Source organism: Columba livia, chromosome 24 (genome assembly GCF_036013475.1).
Source record: "Columba livia isolate bColLiv1 breed racing homer chromosome 24, bColLiv1.pat.W.v2, whole genome shotgun sequence".
Classification (NCBI taxonomy): Eukaryota; Metazoa; Chordata; class Aves; order Columbiformes; family Columbidae; genus Columba; species Columba livia.
In genome coordinates this window covers 5,635,358-5,652,520 of record NC_088625.1, presented here as the reverse complement: position 1 = coordinate 5,652,520, position 17,163 = coordinate 5,635,358, and the positions used below count along the sequence as shown (strand labels likewise).

The 17,163-nt window shown below is 47.6% G+C and overlaps 1 protein-coding gene and 1 pseudogene across 2 annotated transcripts in view; both read left to right on the top strand.

Annotated features, from left to right (window-relative positions):
* Positions 1 to 250: 250 nt before the first annotated feature.
* Positions 251 to 369, top strand: LOC135576311 (5S ribosomal RNA; annotated as a pseudogene).
* Positions 370 to 1,076: 707 nt separating this feature from the next.
* The window catches only part of ARHGEF12 (Rho guanine nucleotide exchange factor 12), a 70,590-nt gene continuing 54,503 nt past the window's right edge, over positions 1,077 to 17,163 (top strand). For both annotated transcript variants that reach the window (XM_065040566.1, XM_065040565.1), the window contains exon 1: positions 1,077 to 1,862. In XM_065040566.1, coding sequence (XP_064896638.1) covers positions 1,831 to 1,862 — 32 coding nt within the window. In that variant the 5' untranslated portion in view covers positions 1,077 to 1,830. The remainder of the gene's footprint in view (positions 1,863 to 17,163) is intronic.

Genomic DNA, 17,163 nt, shown 5'->3' with positions numbered 1-17,163 from the left:
CTCACTCTTTTAATTTGCTGCGTGTTTTCTTGGTGTCATATTTTCCATGCAGAGGGAGCGCGGACACTCCCTGCCCCTGGGGTCCTGTGACGAGACAACACGGCGGGGCGGGAGGAGGGTGACGGGAGCTGGGAGCACTGGGAGGCCGGGGACAGGGAGAGGGAAGGAAAGGGAGCAGCACCCTTGAAAAAAGGGTTTAGTTCAGATACTATCAGGATATACTTGGGGAACACATATATATATATGTAATATGTACAGCCATACCACCCTGAGAATGCCTGATCTCGTCTGATCTCGGAAGCTAAGCAGGGTCAGGCCCGGTCAGTACTTGGATGGGAGACCAGCTGGGAATACCGGGTGCTGTGGGCTGAGCCAGCACTGGGCCCTTGTGGCCAGGAAGCCAATGGGACCTGGGGTGGGTTAGAAGGGGGTGGTCAGTAGGTCAGAGAGGTTCTCCTGCCCCTCTGCTCTGCCCTGGGGAGACCACACCTGGAATCTTGTGTCCAGCTGTGGCCCCTCAGTTCCAGCAGGACAGGGAACTGCTGGAGAGAGTCCAGCGCAGCCACCAAGATGCTGGAGGGAGTGGAGCATCTCCCGTGTGAGGAAAGGCTGAGGGAGCTGGGGCTCTGGAGCTGGACAAGAGGAGACTGAGGGGGGACTCATTCCTGGGGATCAAGATGGAAAGGGGGAGTGTCAGGAGGATGGAGCCAGGCTCTTGTGGTGACAACCAGTGACAGGACAAGGGGCAATGGGTGCAAACTGGAACACAGGAGGTTCCAGTGAAAGAGGAGAAGCAACTTGTTGGGGTGAGGGTGGCAGAGCCTGGCCCAGGCTGCCCAGGGGGTTGTGGAGTCTCCTTCTGTGCAGACATTCCAACCCGCCTGGACACCTTCCTGTGTAACCTCATCTGGGTGTTCCTGCTCCATGGGGGGATTGCACTGGATGGGCTTTCCAGAGCCCTCCAACCCCTGGCACTCTGACTCTCCCCCCCGTCCCGCACCCCACACGCAGCCGGGCGGGGCGGGCCAGGCCGCACGGAGGAAGGACGGAGGGAAGGGGCGGCCGCTGCGGCGGAAGGATACGGCGGCGGGGCGGGGCGGCGTGCGCGGCCGGAGGTACCAGCCCGGGAGGCCCGGCCGGCCCGGCTCGGTGCGGGAACCGGGCCCGGAGCAGCGGAACCACCAGCGCGACTTCTCCCTGAACCGGGAGCGCCGCCCTCACAGGCCCCAGACCCGCCGGGCCGCTCATGGAGCCGCGGGCCTAGAGGCGGCAGCGGGCGGCCCGTCCTTCCCGGCCCCTCCCGGGCAGCGGGACATGGCGCTGGGGACGGCGGCAGCTGGCGGGGCCCGCCGGCCGCCCCCCGCGGGGCTGAGCCCGTGAACGGCGGCGGGAGCGGAGCCCCGGGCGGGGAGCGGAGCCCCGGGCGGCCCTTCCTGCCCGGAGCCGGGGGGAGAAGGGCGGGCGGGCCCGGTCCCTCCGCTCCGACCCCGCACTTCGGATTATTTTCATTACTTTTCCCCTCATCCCCGCGGCTACGGGAGCGTCGAGAGAAACACAAACTACTTTCTTTAGTATTATTTTTTCTTATTATTTCTTTTTTGTTTGTTTTGCCGAACGTCCTCCACACCCCACTTCCGTGGGCTGGATATTCTGCGAGAAAACTTTTGGATTGGTTTGTTTTTTGTGCTTAATTTCTTCTCTGTGCATGTCCCTCCTGGAGCAAGGCTGGATCCCGAACCCCAGCGCTTGTGGGGGGCGAAGCCTCGGTGACATCCCCGCAGGAAGAGTAAAATGTAAATTGGATAATACGACTTCTCGCCAAAGGCTCCAATGAGTGGCACACAGTCCACAATCACGGACAGGTCAGTCGAAAATGAGCTTTTCTTATTTTTAAATGAAATATAGGGCCTTCATAGAGCTTTTCTGACAGCGCGACAGGAAAAGGGGATTAAACCCGAGTTTCTGGCTCGCTGTCAAGGCGACTGGGTTAACTTGGGAGTATTTCAAGTCCAACTGCTTTCGAGCCTGCCAGGCTGACTCTGGGAGAACCAGGGGTTGTAATTCAGCTCCCAGAACTGGTTGGTGCTGGTAGGAACCACCGAAATGAATTGTTTTCTGTGGGAAGTTAACGCAGGAAAAGCGTCGGGAGTTCGGGATGAGTCCGAACTCACAAAACATAGAGAGGATGCGCTTGTTGGGTCGCACAGCTGGGGGTCAGTTCGGGTGAGGGTGGTTGATGAGCAGAAGTGTCTGCCGGTGCCTGAACTACCTTCGCAACCATCTGAATGATGTGAAAGTTGTACAGACACCCCCAGTTTGAGCAGCAAATCTCTACATATTTCAATAATGGCCCTTTGCTGTGGATTATTCGCCACTTTAGTCACACTGAGGTTCTTTTGGTGAAGTTGTATCAGCCTTTTGTGGCAGGTTTAGTAAACCTCTTCAGCGTAGGAAAAAATGTATATGGAAGTGCGTTTTTAGGGTAATATTTGTTTTAATTAAGAGGTACGTCTTCAAACAGTTTTTGCTCATGTGTGTTTGGAATCTCACCTGTTTAGCTTGTGTCCTGGTAGATATTAAAGAGTTATAGATAATATTTTATAGAAAGACGTGTATTGCTAACCTGTCTGCATATCAAGGTGCAACAAGAGTGTGAAGAGATGCGGAAAGAAAGCTCTGCCAAAATGAAAGTATTCCGATCAGCTCTAGAAAACTGTGACAGCAGGAGCTGTTGGCTGGTTATTCGGTTTGGTGAGGTGGTTCTGACGGCGGGTTAGTCTGGCAAGGGGCTTTGTAAATGCTCAGAAGGAGCGTGTGTGGTTAGTCTGGGTTCTCTGGTCTGTCCTGGGGTGTTCGAGACAGGGAAATAAGTATTTTGTGAGGGAAAAACAAGTAGGAAACCTCATGTTTCTGGCTGTGCGTAAACTGTTAGTCTGTATAGGATCTGATAATAATAGCACTAAGCCTGACAAAATAACAGGAATAGTTACTTATCAGAAACCTGCAGGGAAAAAAGCATCGATATAATTTCACGTGTCAAAATAACAAATCTATTTAACAGTGGCTTTTTTTGTTAGTTAGATACTAACCTGACATCTGCAGATGGGGGTAGGGATGGCCATCAAAGTACCGCTTTGTATCCTTTCCCTCTTATGTATCTGAGTATATTCAGCTTTACTGTGCGTATTAAGGTGTGAATATGTGTGATAAAGGCCTCACTTTGGCCTTTAGTGACTAACACAAGCGTTTGTGACACAGGAGAGAAATCAGGGCTGGGACACATTGGGGATGGTTTGGGGGCTCAAAATCACCTTTCAGGCTCCAGATGTGGGCAGGAAACTTAAACTTAGGCCTTGTCCTGACTCCGCAGGTCTGAACAGACTCCAGTGCAGCTCAGGATCACATACAGTCTGTGTTTATGACCGTGATTTTTGTAGAGTACCGAAAATAATCGCCTAGCATGGTTGTACTAGCAGAATAAGTGACAAAACTCTTAGATTTGGTTTCTCTTTCGTGGTGCATGTGCGTGAGATTTTCTTGATTTGCGGGACGTTTTCCTTCCGTACCTGACAAAACAGCGACGGTAAAAAGAAGGTGTTGTGAGATATGTCATGTACATATGTTTTATGCCAGGTTGTGAGGTATCAAAAGGATACAACAGGATTTTTATAGCGAGAAGCAGCCGAGTGACGCGTGGAAAGACGAGCAGAGACGTCTCTAATGTGGCTCCTAAGCTTGGAATGTAAAGCAGGTGCAAAATAAACAAACTCGACGCTTCTGGTGTCATTAGATCTACGTGGTATAAATCATATTGTGTCCGATTCTCTCTGTGTTTGCCTGGGATCAAGCTGGGAACTGCCTTAAAACAGAAAAACCCGGCTTGCATGTGTGCCAAATGGTATTACGAACATAATAGGGAAGCACAGGCCTGCATTTTTCTCCATATTAGCTTTACATATTTGCATTTACGTATGTATAGCTGCTTAAATCCCTGCTGGACTGCACATATTTCCTTTTGTATCCCTTCGGTGTGCGATAGCGATCGCGCCGTGTGTTTTGATAGCTGGTTGGCGTTGCCCATTTCCATTGTCCGCGTTGCGCTCGCCCCAGATTTTACGTCTTTTTTCGCCCTTGTTGATGATGCTGTTAATGTAAATGAGAAGGAATTAACGAACGGATGGCCATTTCTTTTGCTGTTCTGCAGCCAATCATGTTTCCATCACAAACAATCCATCTTCGGCTTGCTTTGCCACTTCACGTTTGCAAACATTGACGCCCTTTTCATGTAGTAATCCTCTCTTAGCTGCGCCGTGTTTGTTTAGATGCGCATTTATCTTGCTTAACTTAATAAGTCTTTGAGGCAGACGTTTCTATCTGAGCTGGTTTTTAGCCATTTTAACTGCATTTTTCTTGCTGTAACCGTTCCAGACGTCGAGTAATTGCGCAGCTACAGAGCTTGTTTTATACAATTATTAAAACACAATAAAAGAACGGAGGCTCCTTGTGACATTTGCTCCTCGGTGAGGAGCTGGTGGCTCTTCCTCTTGCAAATGAGTTGTATTTATAACTGTGCTGTAGCTCCTGTTGCTATGATTGGCAAATAGAAGAAGTAGCATCCACGCATAATTACCCTTGAGAGGTTTAATTGCTGATTTGCTCCTGACTTGGTACTAAAATAGACCCTGGTTGTTCCTTATCTGCTTAGATGCACTTTCCCCGTCTTTGGCTGTTTGTAAGTCCCTGTAGTAACTTCTTGAACTATATGGTGGGGAAATAAGCTTTTATTTCTGTTTTCCAGCAGGGTTAGGACTTCATAGAAAGTCGTGCCGTAGTGCTATTAAGTAGCAAGATGCTGTTATCACGTATTATTTAATTAGTAGAGTTTGTGAGATCTAATATTTATGGAAGGTGGGCTGCAGCACGTCTGTTTCTGTTGGCTAAAAAGTGGAATAATTGGGGCAAGTTGTCTTATACCTTCACTGTCTTTGCAAATTAGTAGTTGCCATAGTCTGTGCATAATTTGATTTTATTATTTTGCTTTTTTTGAAGCTGTCAGAAGAGAGAAGTGTTTAATACACCTAGGAAGCAAACGCTACCAGTTCATGCTGTGTAGTTTATTAGGGATCTTACTGGAGACAGAAGTTGAGGTGAGCTTGATTTTCTAGTTTTGAATAAAGCTGTGGGCGTTGTGATTATTTGGGCGGAGGCAGCAATGATATTTCATCTGTTAGCCCAATTGTATAACCGTCCCTGTGCATGTAACTCCTATTATGGCGTTTATTAGTGCTTTGAATGGATAGATTAGCAACAGTACTGGGATACAGGCTAATTCAGTTGTAGACTTTTAAAAACCTGTCCAGATCCACAGGAGTCGGGGTGTGATGCATCCAGCTCTTTGTGGAAAGGCTGGAGGTTGTGGAGATGGCAGGGAAGGTCTGGAGATGATCTGGGCTCTTCAGGTACCGTTCCTGTCCAAGCGATATCCCTAGATAGGTGACCTGAAACACAGGAACCTGCTGCACGATAGAGGAACCCCTTGGGCTTTCCCAGAAATGTGCATCCTGCCCTTGGAGCAGAAGTTGCGGAGCTTCGTGGGCGTTTGTTCGTCACCTTCTGAGACCAGTCTTTGTAAAACCGGCTTCTCTTCGGATGAGCGTGACCCACATAGAACAGTTTCTTGGTGGTTGAGGGTGGCAGCGTTGACCACAGTCTTCCTACTGAAAATCCAAGTGGTTTACTCTCAGAACTGTTTTGTATTATAGTCTAAAAGTAGGGATTTAGGCACTGAAGATGATTTGAGGGTAGAGTAGAGCATTCTCGTGTTTGCCGACACCTCTACCAGTAATTTCACATATTTCCTGACTGTATCCCAAGATCAGTTTCAAGCAGTGGGGTCTCCTCGTGAATTCGTGCCTTGAAGTATTTTGTCTAAATCCAGCTCAGTGAGTAGGTTCAGCACCTGCTTCTATTTCCTTTTACGAGAAGCTTTGGAGTATAATCCTGTTGATTATACTCCAGCAGACTTATCAATGAATCCCATTTGTATTATCCCTGATCTCAGGTGCTACTAAAAACACTGCTTCTGGTGTTCCCAAGGCTCTGTGAATATTCCTCTGCCTAAACACTCTCTTTCATTCTAGTCTTGGTATTTTATCTGCTTCAGCTTTGAGATAATTAGATCTTTCTTGTATAAGAGATGTCAATAGCGCTAAAATAGACCAGGATAGGTGATGTTATGTTCTGTTACGTGGCCATGTTCTGGATAATTACAGAATCACAGAATCCCAGAGTGTCAGTGGTTGGAATGGACCCCAAAAGCTCATCCAGTGCAATCCCCCCATGGAGCAGGAACACCCAGATGAGGTTACACAGGAATGTTCTCCAGCTCCAGAGCCCCAGCTCCCTCAGCCTTTCCTCACACGGGAGATGCTCCACTCCCTTCAGCATCTTGGTGGCTGCGCTGGACTCTCTCCAGCAGTTCCCTGTCCTGCTGGAACTGAGGGGCCACAGCTGGACACAAGATTCCAGGTGTGGTCTCCCCAGGGCAGAGCAGAGGGGCAGGAGAACCTCTCTGACCTACTGACCACCCCCTTCTAACCCACCCCAGGTCCCATTGGCTTCCTGGCCACAAGGGCCCAGTGCTGGCTCATGGTCACCCTGCTGTCCCCAGGACCCCCAGCTCCCTTTCCCTACGCTGCTCTCTAATAGATCATTCCCCAACTTACACTGAACCTGGGGTTGTTCCTGCCCAGATTCAAGACTCTACACTTGCCCTTGTTCTATTTCATTAAATGTTTCCCTGCCCAGCTCTCCAGCCTGTCCAGGTCTCTGATGGCAGCACAGCTTCCAGTGTCACCACTCCTCCCAGCTTGGTGTCACCAGCAAACTTGCTGACAGTCACTCTGTTCCCTCGTCCAGATCACTGATGAATATATTGAATAACACCGGCCCCAGCACTGCCCCTGAGGCACTGCACTGGGTACAGGCCTCAACTGGACTCTGCCCATTGACCACGACTCTCTGGCTTCTTCCCTTCAGCCAGTTCGCAGTCACCTCACTCCCCGCTCATCCAGACCGCACTCCCTCAGTTCAGCTGTGAGGATGCTGTGGAGACTGTGTCAAATGCCTTACTCAAGTCAAGGTGGATCACGTCCACCGCTCTGCCATCATCCATCCGTCTTGTTATGTCCTCATAGAAGTCAATGAGGTTGGTCAAGCACGACTTCCCCTTGGTGAAGCCATGCTGACTGCCCCTAGTGACCCTCTTATCCCTGATATGCCTTGAGATGGCACCAAGGAGAAGTCGTTCCATCAGTTTCCCAGGGATGGAGGTGAGGCTGACTGGTCTATAGTCACCCGGATCCTCCTTCTTGCCCTTTTTGCAGACTGGGGTGACATTTGCTTTCCTCCAGTCCTCAGGCACCTCTCCCGTTTCCCAAGACTTGGCAAAGATGATGGAGAGCAGTTTAAAGAATATAAGCATTAGTTCGTGCCTCAGCTTGATGAACTAAGGAGCCTGGATGGAGAACGTGTCCTAACGCCAGGAGGGCTCAAAAAAAGGACAGGGAAGCAGGAAAATATGAGTAAAATGAAAAGGGATGTGAAACCTGCAGTGTTTGATTAGGGGTCTGCAAGGGATAAAATACAAGGCAGGATACATGCAGAATAGGAACAGCACACTTAGAAAAAGACAGGAAAAAACAAGGTTTACTCATTTTTCTTTTAAAAGAAAACACTTAAAAATAAAGATATTCAAAATGACAGGAAAAAGCAGCGTCCTTATGTTGAAAATGTAAGCATAAGTATAAATAGTAAAAACAAAACAAACAATGTTCAGGCTGTGACATTCACAAATTGTCTACTGAACATCACTTTGTTATTGCTCTGCATCCTTTCCTGGAGTATTTTGGGTGCTGTGTGTGTTTGATTTCTCAGAGCAATGGGCAGGAACCCGCTCTTGCACCATTTGCCGCGGCTGATGGTGAATAAGCGATGGCGTTGGCAAACACTTCAGTGTAATCCAGTGGCTATTTTAAGCTTTGTTTTGACAACACTGAAACTTGTGGGCCCGGGGATGTCAGATGGTACCTTGTTGAATTGCTCTGGAGCTGGAAAAGCAAATATTCATTTGTGTGTTCTTCCTGGGGCTGAATACGCGAGGTGGAAAAGATCCGAACGCCCAACACGCGAGTCCCTGTGCTTTCGGTCGTCTGGCTGGATCTGCGCTTGGTCTCAGTTAATTTAAGGGTTCATAAAACCCCAACCCTTTATGATTAGGGAGCAAGGTGGACGGGGCTGTGTGGATTGAGCAAAAGGGCCTCTTGCGGTGGTTCTAGAGGTGTTGATGCTGGAAAGCTAAGGAGGAAGTTCTGGGGGTCTGGGAGCTCTTGGTTGCTCGTAGTTGGTGTAAGAAATATATATATGCAAAGGCAAGACTCAGCCAGGTTTCCATCTGCTCCTGAGCTCTTGAAATACGTGTTGAAACCCTTCAGAGATGTTGGTAGGAATCTTCATTTTATCCAAACGCTGTTCCTCCTTGAAACGGCGAGGAGCAGCGCAACTATTTGTGTTTATGCGAGCAGCTGATCTTCGGTTGATCTGCAGATTGTAATCCTGGTTTGTGATATCGTTTTACCACGATGAATCAGTAACTTTTGAAGAGTTAGATGCTCTTTTATGGAGCCCTGAGTGAGCTCTAAGGGCTGGAAGCTCCGCTGGGACCTGAATTGACCTGTGCAAGCGTTTCCTCGTCTGGAGGAGAAGACCCATCTTTTTAATATTAATAAAGATCTGAGACAGGTACAGGATTCCGAGTCCACCACTCCCATAAACATACAAGATTCAACCTGCAGGCCTCCCGAGAGTATCTGATGGCTGCTTGAAAGTCTTTTTTTCCTTGTTATGATAGTGGCTGTTGGTGCAGCTTGTTGGCAGCACATCAGACGAGGCGTCTCCTCCATCCCGTGGCACCATTGCCCAGCTGCAAAAGGATATTCCGATGAGCAGGGACTGAGATCAAAGCTGAGGAGCGTCGGGAAGAGGGGAAAGGGAGAGAATTGGAGCAGGGGAAGCTGTAACGAGCAAAAGGAAATAGGAAAAAGCTGCAGTGTACGATGCTAGGAGGTCGATAGGAAATGAGTGAGGAGGAGAGATGGCGGTAAGAGCCAGATAGGAGAGAGGTTTCCTGCCTGCAAGCGCGTTGTGAAGGGACGTGTTAGATAGAAAGTGCCCAGACCTCCTCGTGCATGACAATGTGTGTAAATATCAATGGGAAGCAGTGCGAAGCTGCAGCCAGACTCTCCTCGGTGCTGCCCAGCGGAGGTGGGAGAGGCAACGTGCACAAATTGAAATCAAACATGTAATTCACTGCGAAGGTGATGGAAATCTGGCACAGGTTACACAGAGAGGTTGTGCTGTCTCATCCTTCGATATATCCCAAACCTGAGCAACCTGCCGTGTTTGACCTGCTGTGCAGGAGGCTGGAGCAGATCACCTCCAGACTCCCTTCCATTCTGTGAAGCGCAAACCCTGACGAGCCGGGTTCCAGCAGTTTGTGGGAGCACTGCAGCTGTGTTTGGGGTCTGGGGTACCCGTCTGTTTCTTGTGGGTATTTTTGGGCACCAGAAAGCTCTTTCAGCCATTGCGATGCCTCTTAAAACTTGGCTCTGCTTTGAGTGACAGCATCTGGGCCATGATGATAATAATCCAGGTTCTTTTGTTAAGTGGCTTTCGGGCTCGGTGCTCTCAAGTAAGAAAATAATGGGATTTGGTGATGTGTGTTGAGAGGAGAGCTTTTCCCACCTTCTGCGGAATTATGATTATGCGATGTCCTGAATTAGGCGGCGAGTTCAGCCTAAAGTGAGCTGTTCTCAGGTGGTTTCTGGTTTGGAAAGAGCAATGCAGACCACCTAACCAGCGTCATAATATTGACAAAGTATTCAGGGGGTGCTGGAACAAAGAGAAGGGGACAAATGTATATAATGTGAACTCCCTGAGCGTACGGGGAGGGGAACGATGGTTTATATGCGTCGAGGCTGGAAGTTCTTTACGTAGAGGTCTCATAACGCTGGGCTGCAGCTCTCAAGCAGTTTGTCGACAGACACGAGATGCTGGGTTGTGGTTTGCCCTGCGCCGTCCCTGCGGTTTCCGTCGCGGAAGCGGTTCCTGCGGGCGCAGATCTGATCTCGGCAGCCGCCGCGCTCCGTCGCTGTGTTGGATCCTGCCGAGAGAGCCCTTCGCAATTGTTGTGGGATTTTCTTTGTTGTGAGGACGCGTCAGATGTGTAAGATGAATGGCTTTGTGGCAGGCTTCTCAACCTTGGAGTTACCATAGAACCTTCAATAAAAGAAATATCTTGTGATAGTTGAGAAATGATCTCAAAGAAGTTTGTGTGTCTGGACTGGTGGCTGTGGTGGTGGGTGACTCTGGTGACACTCGGTGGTTGGTAATTGCCTTGGAATAGTATTGAAAGCCTCGAGTTTTACGCTTAGATACGTGAGGAAAACGTTCATCCCGCTCACATTGCTGTGAGAATAAAACCCCGTAATACTTAGGAAAATAACCCAAAAATACCAAACAAAAAATACAAACCAAAAGTAAATCACCAGATAAAAAAGCAAGCACGCTTTTCTATTCTTCCAGCATGGAAAAATGTAGGAATGTTGGTGATGGCTTCAAACTCCCGAGTGCTGTTTGCTTTGGACGTGAACCAGTGCAACCTCAGCTGGGTGTATTGCACAGCAAACCTTGACCTGCTCTCCCTTTTCCTTTCAATAGACTCATTACCAGGTTTTGCCCTCATCAGCGAGACATGAACGATGTGCTCTGGCCCTAGTGGATAATTCAGCTTGGCTGGAAGGCGACGAGGAAAGAACCTTGTGACGGGTTTGAGTTTTGGGCAGCCAGAGTTCAGAAAGATGGAGGGAACCTGCCCCTTTCCTCTCCTCTTTTATTGTTAACCATCACCTTACTGCGGTGACAGCCCCACCATGGAGCTCAGATCTTGCTCCGTCTGTTGCTCTTTGCGTGCAGCAAAAACGGCTCCTTTGATCTAGAACTTGGAGTATCGATGGGTTCTGGTCAATTGTTGGGTAATAAGTTGGTTCCTCTGCCTTTATTGGGAAGTGGGACTATATTTTCCCAAAGATAAGTGATTATTTAGAGTGAATATAGGGATTTAGTTTTTTTTTTTGTTTGTTTTAAAATGCTCTTTGGATCAAAACTGCACTTGGCCCCAAAAGAACATCTCAACAGCTAAAGTGGAAAAAACACCGCAGAACATACCAAGTGGGGCTTGGTTGTATTATTTTTGTGTGTTCTATGAGGATAATGGCATCCTGGGGTGGGTTAGAAGGGGGTGGTCAGTAGGTCAGAGAGGTTCTCCTGCCCCTCTGCTCTGCCCTGGGGAGACCACACCTGGAATCTTGTGTCCAGCTGTGGCCCCTCAGTTCCAGCAGGACAGGGAACTGCTGGAGAGAGTCCAGCGCAGCCACCAAGATGCTGGAGGGAGTGGAGCATCTCCCGTGTGAGGAAAGGCTGAGGGAGCTGGGGCTCTGGAGCTGGACAAGAGGAGACTGAGGGGGGACTCATTCCTGGGGATCAAGATGGAAAGGGGGAGTGTCAGGAGGATGGAGCCAGGCTCTTGTGGTGACAACCAGTGACAGGACAAGGGGCAATGGGTGCAAACTGGAACACAGGAGGTTCCAGTGAAAGAGGAGAAGCAACTTGTTGGGGTGAGGGTGGCAGAGCCTGGCCCAGGCTGCCCAGGGGGTTGTGGAGTCTCCTTCTGTGCAGACATTCCAACCCGCCTGGACACCTTCCTGTGTAACCTCATCTGGGTGTTCCTGCTCCATGGGGGGATTGCACTGGGTGAGCTTTCCAGGGCCCTTCAACCCCTGACACTCTGGGATTCTGTGATAAGCACAAAGGGACCCTGGACACTTCAGACAAGGACTGTTCTGTTCAGGGCCCTCATTTATTTAAACCCCCACGTGAAATCTCTTCATCTTCTTCTCCCAGTTGTGTTTGGATCCGTTTGCTGCAGTGGTAAATTTACAGTACAGTGATGAGAAGCCCACCTCAAATGCCTTGCACCCAATTCCGTTTCAGAATCACAGGCAGAAAATAATTGAGGAGAAATCGCCTTCCTGTTTGCCATTCTCAATTTTAAATTCATTTCTCTTAATTGATTTTAATGAGCGCTGATGTTTCACTGGTGGCCAATGCTTCATCGTTATGTTTGCGAGTTGTGGTGACTCGGATCCTCTCAGTTACTTAAACTCAGATGTTGGCTGTGGTAATAAAACTCTATTTTCTTTAATCCTGAGTGTGTTTGAGTGTGGACAAGTGATGGGTGGTGAATATGTGGGGTGAATTCAGTGGAGTGCAGATGGAGAGACCGGGAAAAGACTGATTATGGATTGGCTTGAGGGCAAAGGAGAATTGTCAATAGGACAGGCCTGAGATTAAATTAATTGTAGGGGAGCCGGCATTTGGCTCATAGACAGTGTCTGGAAACATCGGAACATCGGTGGCTGTGTGTTCTGATGAGAGGACGCGAGTGCGTTGTGGTGCATTAAAGAGATGGATCTGTGCATGTTCAGAGCCTGGGGCTACGAACACAGGTATTGCTGCCTTGTATTTTGGGTTTTTTCTGCTTTTAACATTTGGGAGTGTAAAGAATCCCTTAATTTAATTATATGTATCGTACTGTAGAGCTGGGGGGGATGGAGCCTGCGGTGAGTTGAGAATGAAACGCAGAATCCTTGGGAAAGAATAAGTCGAGCTCTCCCCTTTCCCCCATCCTGCAGTCTCTTCTTGATATATAGAGTTTTTTAGGCCTGAAAGAATGTATTACTGGAAATTTCCAGCTCTAGAGGGGACCATAACAATGCTAAACCCACCCTATTCATCTTGTGTTCTTATCTCTTTTGGATTGTGACACAATTTTAGCAACTAAGTTGGGCGGTTTGCTGGGAAACGAGTCGATTTTGTGTTAGAAAACGGAGCATCCGTGTTGTCGTGGTTCTTTCTTTTAGAATTGTCAACTATAAAGTAGTTGTTTCTCTCTTTGGTTTAGTTTGCTGTTTTGGCATGGATTCAAGTTTGAATTTAGTAACTGGCGTAACTATTGTATTTTGGAGCTGTTTGGGAGGCTTTTTTCACAGCAGGTTTGCTGAAATCAGTTGAACTTAATGGCAGGATAAGCAAAAATTTCTTTAGGCTGTTCTGAAATGCTTAAAACCTCCTAAAATTGTTTGTAGGAGAAGATGAAGGAAGGAAACAGTTTGACCTTTGAAACGAAGCTCCATACATCCCATTTTCCTATGCCAGAAGTCAGGCCGGACAATGAGATACTGAAAGAATTAAGGTTCTGTTCCATAAAGGATCTTATAACTTTAGCTTTTCCAGATACGTGTTTTGTTTGGTGTTTCCCTTTGGTTTGCAGATTCTTCAGTAACTGGATCTCAAGCGATGGAGAATGGCGGTGCTGATTTAAGATAGAACAGCTGGGCGCTGGGCGAATAATCCGCGTGGTATTTCTGCTTCAGCAATTCGCGAGCTGCTTTCTTACTGCAAAAATCATTTCCTGGCCCTGTACCTCCGTTTCCTATTTTTCAAAGGGAGTCCCGGTCGTTTCAGGCGTGTTTCTAGGGAGCTGGACTCGTGCAGGCTCTGTAAAACTCTTACTTTATCTCTCTTTCAATTGTCTACTCTGACTTGCAGGGATTCCTCGTTGGGAGTTTTAGCTCTCTGGTGAGATCTCTAGTGACCATCTTGCACTGTCTTGCTGAAATCTGGGATACTTCTTGCCTGTGCTTTTATATCTGCACACTCTCAAACAAAAGAGCACAGTAGCTTTTGCTGGTTCCCCTTTATTTGAGATGCGTGGGATGGATTTTGTTGCTTTGTGTAAAAGATGGGAGAAATTCCCGTTCTGAGCCCATCAAACGCGTGGGGGTTAGTGCTCGTAGCATACGTAGCATAACGTATTGAGGTGTGCTGGGGGGGCTGGACGGCCCTTCTGCCTGTCCTTTATGATTTTGGGGACCAAGTGTATGGATTGGCAATATACTGATATGTCAATATACTATTGATATAGTATATCAATATATATAGTATGTAGATTTATATATACTAGATATAGATATATATAATAGATGTATATATAATAGAGAGAGATATGTAATAGATATATATAGTATATAGATTTATATATACTAGATATATATATATATATAAAAGATATATAATAGAGGGAGATATGTAATAGATATATATAGTATATAGATTTATATATACTAGATACAGATATATATAAAAGGTATATAATAGAGAGAGATATATAATAGATATATATAGTATATAGATTTATATATACTAGATATAGATATATATAAAAGGTATATGATAGAGAGAGATATATAATAGAGAGAGATATATAATAGATATATATAGTATATAGATTTATATATACTAGATATAGATATATATAAAAGGTATATAATAGAGAGAGATATATAATAGATATATATAGTATATAGATTTATATATACTAGATATATATATATATATAAAAGATATATAATAGAGGGAGATATGTAATAGATATATATAGTATATAGATTTATATATACTAGATATAGATATATATAAAAGATATATAATAGAGGGAGATATATAATAGATATATATAGTATATAGATTTATATATACTAGATATAGATATATATAAAAGATATATAATAGAGGGAGATATATAATAGATATATGTAGTATATAGATTTATATATACTAGATATAGATATATATAAAAGGTATATAATAGAGAGAGATATATAATAGATATCTAAAGCATAGAGAAATATAGAGAGTATATATAGTACAGTGTATATATATGAGTATAGTATAGTACAGTATAGTATAGTGAGATGTGTACTACACGGGTGCCCCCGGTCCCACCCCTCCGGGGTTTCAACACGGAACACAACACCAGCAGCCTCAGCGCCGCGCTCCGGGACTCGAACCCCGTACTGAAGCGATCCAACAGACTGGGCACAGCTGGGACGGCAGGCGCACGCCAGCGCGCCCGGCGGGGAGACTCAAGGGGCAGGCTGGCAAGGGGGATACTGTTGTGGGTGTCTATTCCAGGCCACCAGATCAGGGTGAGGAAGCTGACGAGGCCTCTACAGACGGCTGAGAGCAGCCTCACGGTCACAGGCCCTGGTTGTGGTGGGGATCTGAACTTCCCTGATGGCTGTTGGAAGGACTGCTCGGCCGGCCACAGTCCAGGAGGTTCCTCCAGTGCCTCGACGAGAACTTTGTGATGCAAAGGGTGGAGGAGCCGACCAGGAGAGGAGCACTGCTGGACCTCATCCTCACTGACAAGGAGGGGCTGGTTGATGCGGTAAAGGTCGAGGGCTGCCTTGGTTGCAGCGCCCATGAGATGGTGGAGTTCAGGATCTCGTGTGGCGGGAGCAGGATGGCAAGCAGAATTGCAACCCTGGATTTCAGCAGGGCAAACTTTGGCCTTTTCAGGCAATTGCTGGGGGAAATCCCATGGACAAGGTGGCTTGAAGGTAAAGGGGCCCAAGATAGTTGGTTATTGTTCAGGGACTGTTTGTAGCGGGCACAAGATGAGAGCATCCCGACACGTAGGAAGTCAAGGAAGGAGCCAGGAGACCTGTGTGGTTAAACAGGAACTGCCGGGTGTGCTCAATGGAAGAGGAGAGTTTATAGATCACGGCAGGAGGGGCTGGCCACTTGGGGAGAATATCAGGCTGTTGTCAGAGGGTGTAGGGAGGCAACTAGGAAAGCTGAGGCCTCCTTAGAATTAAACCTGGCGAGAGGGGTCAAGGACAACAGGAAGAGCTTTTTCCAGTACGTGGCAGATAAACTAACAGCAGAGGCAATGCAGGCCCACTGATGAATGAAGTGGGTGCCCTGGTGACAGAAGATACAGAGAAGAAAGAGTTATTGAAGTGTAGGGTCTTGAATCTGTGCAATAACAACCCCAGGTTCCAGTGTAAGTTGGGGAATGACCTATTAGAGAGCAGCGTAGGGGAAAGGGACCTGGGGGTCCTGGGGACAGCAGGGTGACCATGAGCCAGCACTGGGCCCTTGTGGCCAGGAAGCCAATGGTACCTGGGGTGGGTTAGAAGGGGGTGGTCAGTAGGTCAGAGAGGTTCTCCTGCCCCTCTGCTCTGCCCTGGGGAGACCACACCTGGAATATTGTGTCCAGTTGTGGCCCCTCAGTTCCAGCAGGACAGGGAACTGCTGGAGAGAGTCCAGCGCAGCCACCAAGATGCTGGAGGGAGTGGAGCATCTCCCGTGTGAGGAAAGGCTGAGGGAGCTGGGGCTCTGGAGCTGGACAAGAGGAGACTGAGGGGGGACTCATTCCTGGGGATCAAGATGGAAAGGGGGAGTGTCAGGAGGATGGAGCCAGGCTCTTGTGGTGACAACCAGTGACAGGACAAGGGACAATGGGTGCAAACTGGAACACAGGAGGTTCCAGTGAAAGAGGAGAAGCAACTTGTTGGGGTGAGGGTGGCAGAGCCTGGCCCAGGCTGCCCAGGGGGTTGTGGAGTCTCCTTCTGTGCAGACATTCCAACCCGCCTGGACACCTTCCTGTGTAACCTCATCTGGGTGTTCCTGCTCCATGGGGGGATTGCACTGCATGAGCTTTCCAGGGCCCTCCAACCCCTGACACTCTGGGATTCTGTGATATAATAGATATATGTAGTATATGTAGATAGTATATTTATATACTATATTATATGAATATGCTATTGATAGTGTATTGATGCAATGTGTTATAATGTTAGGGTTTCATTGATTACAGCACCAGTGTTCCCAGGTGGTCTCCCATCCAAGTACTGACCGGGGCCAACCCTGCTTAGCTTCCAAGATCGGGCGTTCTCAGGGTGGTATGGCTATGTGTATATATATATATTATTTTTATTTATGTATATCCTGACAGTATCTGAACTAACCCCTTTTTTCAAGGATAGATTTCTTTATCCATGCCTCTTGCAGCTCCCCAGAAACTCTGAGCGAGGTTTGGCCCCTCCAGCTGTGGTGCCAGCAGAATCCTCAGTGCATTTTGTTGTGGAAAATGCTTTTTCACGGGGGTGTGGACTCCGATCCCCGGGGACCGCTTTGCTT